This window comes from Procambarus clarkii, chromosome 25 (assembly GCF_040958095.1).
Source record: "Procambarus clarkii isolate CNS0578487 chromosome 25, FALCON_Pclarkii_2.0, whole genome shotgun sequence".
Classification (NCBI taxonomy): domain Eukaryota; kingdom Metazoa; phylum Arthropoda; class Malacostraca; order Decapoda; family Cambaridae; genus Procambarus; species Procambarus clarkii.
This window is the reverse complement of record NC_091174.1, coordinates 1,414,773-1,421,314: the sequence shown is the minus strand read 5'-3', so window position 1 is coordinate 1,421,314 and position 6,542 is coordinate 1,414,773. Positions and strand designations below refer to the sequence as shown.

Below are 6,542 nucleotides of genomic sequence, written 5' to 3'. Positions count from 1 at the left end.
TCCTCGTATCCCAGTGCCTGACCTGTCCTCGTATCCCAGTGCCTGATCTGTCCTCGTATCCCAGCGCCTGACCTCTCCCAGTATCCCAGCGCCTGACCTGTCCTCGTATCCCAGTGCCTGACCTGTCCTCGTATCCCAGTGCCTGATCTGCCCTCGTATCCCAGCGCCTGACCTGTCCCAGTATCCCAGCGCCTGACCTGTCCTCGTATCCCAGCGCCTGACCTGTCCTCGTATCCCAGCGCCTGACCTGTCCTCGTATCCCAGTGCCTGATCTGTCCTCGTATCCCAGTGCCTGATCTGTCCTCGTATCCCAGCGCCTGACCTGTCCCAGTATCCCAGCGCCTGACCTGTCCTCGTATCCCAGCGCCTGACCTGTCCTCGTATCCCAGTGCCTGACCTGTCCTCGTATCCCAGTGCCTGACCTGTCTTCGTATCCCAGCGCCTGATCTGTCCTCGTATCCCAGCGCCTGACCTGTCCCAGTATCCCAGCGCCTGACCTGTCCCAGTATCCCAGCGCCTGACCTGTCCTCGTATCCCAGTGCCTGATCTGTCCTCGTATCCCAGCGCCTGATCTGTCCTCGTATCCCAGCGCCTGATCTGTCCTCGTATCCCAGGGCCTGATCTGTCCTCGTATCCCAGCGCCTGACCTGTCCTCGTATCCCAGCGCCTGACCTGTCCTCGTATCCCAGCGCCTGACCTGTCCTCGTATCCCAGCGCCTGACCTGTCCTCGTATCCCAGTGCCTGACCTGTCCTCGTATCCCAGTGCCTGACCTGTCCTCGTATCCCAGCCCCTGACCTGTCCTCGTATCGCAGCCCCTGACCTGTCCTCGTATCCCAGCCCCTGACCTGTCCTCGTATCCCAGCCCCTGACCTGTCCTCGTATCCCAGCCCCTGACCTGTCCTCGTATCCCAGTGCCTGACCTGTCCTCGTATCCCAGTGCCTGACCTGTCCTCGTATCCCAGTGCCTGTCCTGTCCTCGTATCCCAGTGCTTGACCTGTCCTCGTATCCCAGTGCTTGACCTGTCCTCGTAGCCCAGTGCCTGACCTGTCCCAGTATCCCAGTGCCTGACCTCTCTACCATATGTTACACAGTCATTCTGGCTTAGCACTTACTCCTGATAATTATTCTGCTGTAATAATTACTCTACAGTCGTTACCGAGCCTAATGGCCTGGCTTATCCGCTGATTGTGTCGGATTAACCAATTTGTTGCAGCTGCAGCCCACAACAGCCTGGTTGATCAGCCGTCCACGTGGCCTCAGGCGTTCAATAAACCAGATTTAAATTGGGTCTAACTGGTTGGGGTTCAGTTCACATGTAAAGGTTAATTTGTTAGTTTCTGGGAAACGTTTCTATGGACTCCTGGTGCACAGTAGTGGGTGGTGCACAGTAGTGGGTGGTGCACAGTAGTGGGTGGTGAGGCTTGGTGCACAGTGGTGGGTGGTGAGGCTTGGTGCACAGTAGTGGGTGGTGTACAGTAGTAGGTGGTGAGGCGTGGTGCACAGTAGTGGGTGGTGCACAGTATTGGGTGGTGAGGTTTGGTGCACAGTAGTGGGTGGTGAGGCTTGGTGCACAGTAGTGGGTGGTGAGGCTTGGTGCACAGTAGTGGGTGGTGAGGCTTGGTGCACAGTAGTAGGTGGTGAGGCTTGGTGCACAGTAGTGGGTAGTGCACAGTAGTGGGTGGTGAGGCTTGGTGCACAGTAGTAGGTGGTGCACAGTAGTGGGTGGTGCACAGTAGTGGGTGGTTAGGCTTGGTGCACAGTAGTAGGTGGTGAGGCTTGGTGCACAGTAGTGGGTAGTGCACAGTAGTGGGTGGTGAGGCTTGGTGCACAGTAGTGGGTAGTGCACAGTAGTGGGTGGTGAGGCTTGGTGCACAGTAGTGGGTAGTGCACAGTAGTGGGTGGTGAGGCTTGTTGCACAGTAGTGGGTGGTGCACAGTAGTGGGTGGTGAGGCTTGGTGCACAGTAGTGGGTAGTGCACAGTAGTGGGTGGTGAGGCTTGGTGCACAGTAGTGGGTAGTGCACAGTAGTGGGTGGTGAGGCTTGGTGCACAGTAGTGGGTAGTGCACAGTAGTGGGTGGTGAGGCTTGGTGCACAGTAGTGGGTAGTGCACAGTAGTGGGTGGTGAGGCTTGGTGCACAGTAGTGGGTGGTGAGGCATGGTGCACAGTAGTTCGTAGTGCACAGTAGTGGGTGGTGAGGCTTGGCGCACAGTAGTAAGTAGTGCACAGTAGTGGGTGGTGAGGCTTGGTGCACAGTAGTGGGTAGTGCACAGTAGTGGGTGGTACGATGTGACACAGTAGTGGGTGGTACGGTATGACACAGTAGTGGGTGGTACAGTGTGACACAGTAGTGGGTGGTACGGTGTGACACAGTAGTGGGTGGTACGGTGTGACACAGTAGTGGGTGGTACGGTGTGAGACACAGTAGTGGGTGGTACGGTGTGAGACACAGTAGTGGGTGGTAACGGAGTGACACAGTAGTGGGTGGTACGGTGTGAGACACAGTAGTGAGTGGTACGGTGTGACACGGTAGTGGGTGGTACGGTGTGACACAGTAGTACGTGGTATGGTGTGACACAGTAGTGGGTGGTACGGTGTGACAGTAGTACGTGGTACGGTGTGACACACAGTAGTGGGTGGTACGGTGTGACACAGTAGTACGTGGTACGGTGTGACACAGTAGTACGTGGTACGGTGTGACACAGTAGTGGTGGTATGGTGTGACACAGTAGTGGGTGGTACGGTGTGACACACAGTAGTGGGTGGTACTGTGTGACACAGTAGTGGGTGGTACTGTGTGACACACAGTAGTGGGTGGTACGGTGTGACACAGTAGTGGGTGGTACGGTGTGACACACAGTAGTGGGTGGTACGGTGTGACACAGTAGTGGGTGGTACTGTGTGACACACAGTAGTGGGTGGTACTGTGTGACACACAGTAGTGGGTGGTACTGTGTGACACACAGTAGTGGGTGGTACGGTGTGACACACAGTAGTGGGTGGTACGGTGTGACACACAGTAGTGGGTGGTACGGTGTGGCACACAGTAGTGGGTGGTACGGTGTGGCACACAGTAGTGGGTGGTACGGTGTGGCACACAGTAGTGGGTGGTACGGTGTGACACAGTAGTGGGTGGTACGGTGTGACACAGTAGTGGGTGGTACGGTGTGACACAGTAGTGGGTGGTACGGTGTGACACAGTAGTGGGTGGTACGGTGTGACACAGTAGTGGGTGGTACGGTGTGACACAGTAGTGGGGTGGTACGGTGTGGCACATAGTAGTGGGTGGTACGGTGTGACACACAGTAGTGGGTGGTACGGTGTGACACACAGTAGTGGGTGGTACGGTGTGGCACACAGTAGTGGGTGGTACGGTGTGGCACACAGTAGTGGGTGGTACGGTGTGGCACACAGTAGTGGGTGGTACGGTGTGGCACACAGTAGTGGGTGGTACGGTGTGGCACACAGTAGTGGGTGGTACGGTGTGACACAGTAGTGGGTGGTACGGTGTGACACAGTAGTGGGTGGTACGGTGTGACACAGTAGTGGGTGGTACGGTGTGACACAGTAGTGGGTGGTACGGTGTGACACAGTAGTGGGTGGTACGGTGTGACACAGTAGTGGGTGGTACGGTGTGACACAGTAGTGGGTGGTACGGTGTGACACACAGTAGTGGGTGGTACGGTGTGACACACAGTAGTGGGTGGTACGGTGTGGCACACAGTAGTGGGTGGTACGGTGTGACACACAGTAGTGGGTGGTACGGTGTGACACACAGTAGTGGGTGGTACGGTGTGACACCCAGTAGTGGGTGGTACGGTGTGACACACAGTAGTGGGTGGTACGGTGTGACACACAGTAGTGGGTGGTACGGTGTGACACAGTAGTGGGTGGTACGGTGTGACACAGTAGTGGGTGGTACGGTGTGACACAGTAGTGGGTGGAGCGTGGAGGGAGGGCGGGGACGGTCACGCCATGAACCACTTCCAGTAACCAAAGTTTGGATATTTGGTTAAGATTGATCATGTTATATATCTTTTGGGGGACAAAAAACATTTTTGTCGTGTTCCTTCACACGGTGTGGGGGTGTGCACAGTTCCTTCACATGGTGTGGGGTGTCCACAGTTCCTTCACACGGTGTGGGGGTGTGCACAGTTTCTTCACATGGTGTGGGGTGTCCACAGTTCCTTCACATGGTGTGGGGGTGTGCACAGTTCCTTCACACGGTGTGGGGGTATGCACAGTTCCTTCACATGGTGTGGGGGTGTGCACAGTTCCTTCACATGGTGTGGGGGTGTGCACAGTTCCTTCACATGGTGTGGGGGTGTGCACAGTTCCTTCACACGGTGTGGGGGTGTGCACAGTTCCTTCACACGGTGTGGGGGTGTGCACAGTTCCTTCACATGGTGTGGGGGTGTGCACAGTTCCTTCACATGGTGTGGGGGTGTGCACAGTTCCTTCACACGGTGTGGGGGTGTGCACAGTTCCTTCACACGGTGTGGGGGTGTGCACAGTTCCTTCACATGGTGTGGGGGTGTGCACAGTTCCTTCACATGGTGTGGGGGTGTGCACAGTTCCTTCACATGGTGTGGGGGTGTGCACAGTTCCTTCACATGGTGTGGGGGTGTGCACAGTTCCTTCACACGGTGTGGGGGTGTGCATAGTTCCTTCACATGGTGTGGGGGTGTGCACAGTTCCTTCACACGGTGTGGGGGTGTGCACAGTTCCTTCACACGGTGTGGGGGTGTGCACAGTTCCTTCACACGGTGTGGGGGTGTGCACAGTTCCTTCACACGGTGTGGGGGTGTGCACAGTTCCTTCACACGGTGTGGGGGTGTGCACAGTTCCTTCACACGGTGTGGGGGTGTGCACAGTTCCTTCACATGGTGTGGGGGTGTGCACAGTTCCTTCACACGGTGTGGGGGTGTGCACAGTTCCTTCACACGGTGTGGGGGTGTGCACAGTTCCTTCACATGGTGTGGGGGTGTGCACAGTTCCTTCACATGGTGTGGGGGTGTGCACAGTTCCTTCACACGGTGTGGGGGTGTGCACAGTTCCTTCACACGGTGTGGGGGTGTGCACAGTTCCTTCACATGGTGTGGGGGTGTGCACAGTTCCTTCACATGGTGTGGGGGTGTGCACAGTTCCTTCACACGGTGTGGGGGAGTGCACAGTTCCTTCACATGGTGTGGGGGTGTGCACAGTTCCTTCACACGGTGTGGGGGTGTGCACAGTTCCTTCACACGGTGTGGGGGTGTGCACAGTTCCTTCACACGGTGTGGGGGTGTGCACAGTTCCTTCACATGGTGTAGGGGTGTGCACAGTTCCTTCACACGGTGTGGCAGTGTGCACAGTTCCTTCACATGGTGTGGCGGTGTGCACAGTTCCTTCACATGGTGTGGCGGTGTGCACAGTTCCTTCACATGGTGTGGCGGTGTGCACAGTTCCTTCACATGGTGTGGGGGTGTGCACGGTTCCTTCACACGGTGTGGCAGTGTGCACAGTTCCTTCACATGGTGTGGCAGTGTGCACAGTTCCTTCGCACAGTGTGGCGGTGTGCACAGTTTCTTCACATGGTGTGGCAGTGTGCACAGTTCCTTCATATGGTGTGGCGGTGTGCACAGTTTCTTCACAGGGTGTGGCGGTGAGCACAGTTCCTTCACATGGTGTGGCAGTGTGCACAGTTCCTTCATATGGTGTGGCGGTGTGCACAGTTCCACCACAAGGTGTGGCAGTGTGCACAGTCCCACCACAAGGTGTGGCAGTGTGCACAGTCCCACCACAAGGTGTGGCAGTGTGCACAGTTCCTTCACAAGGTGTGGCAGTGTGCACAGTTCCTTCACAAGGTGTGGGGGTGTGCACAGCTCCTTCACAAGGTGTGGGGGTGTGCACAGTTCCTTCAAGGTGTGGGGGTGTGCACAGTTCCTTCACATGGTGTGGCAGTGTGCGCAGTTCCTTCACCCGGTGTGGCGGTGTGCACAGTTCCTTCACAAGGTGTGGGGGTGTGCACAGTTCCTTCATATGGTGTGGCGGTGTGCACAGTTCCTTCACAAGGTGTGGGGGTGTGCACAGTTCCTTCATATGGTGTGGCGGTGTGCACAGTTCCTTCACATGGTGTGGCAGTGTGCACAGTTCCTTCATATGGTGTGGCGGTGTGCACAGTTCCACCACAAGGTGTGGCAGTGTGCACAGTTTCACCACAAGGTGTGGCAGTGTGCACAGGTCCACGACAAGGTGTGGCAGTGTGCACAGTCCCACCACAAGGTGTGGCAGTGTGCACAGTTCCACCACAAGGTGTGGCAGTGTGCACAGTTCCACCACAAGGTGTGGCAGTGTGCACAGTCCCACCACAAGGTGTGGCAGTGTGCACAGTCCCACCACAAGGTGTGGCGGTGTGCACAGGTCCACCACAAGGTGGCAGTGTGCACAGGTCCACCACATGGTGTGGCGGTGTGCACAGGTCCACCACAAGGTGTGGCGGTGTGCACAGGTCTACCACAAGGTGTGGCGGTGTGCACAGGTCTACCACAAGGTGTGGGGG

At 56.8% G+C, this 6,542-nt stretch overlaps 1 protein-coding gene across 1 annotated transcript; it reads right to left on the bottom strand.

The window, feature by feature from the left end:
* Positions 1–4,102: 4,102 nt before the first annotated feature.
* On the bottom strand, positions 4,103–6,082 carry LOC138368322 (keratin-associated protein 16-1-like). The gene has a single exon (XM_069330848.1). The coding sequence runs from the start codon at positions 6,080–6,082 to the stop codon at positions 4,103–4,105; it is 1,980 nt and encodes a 659-aa protein (XP_069186949.1).
* Between the last annotated feature and the right edge of the window lie 460 nt (positions 6,083–6,542).

What these genes read in the sequence shown, in the direction of transcription:
- LOC138368322 (XM_069330848.1), bottom strand. Translation starts at nt 6,082, where the DNA reads ATGAAGGAACTGTGCACACCCCCACACCTTGTGAAGGAACTGTGCACA.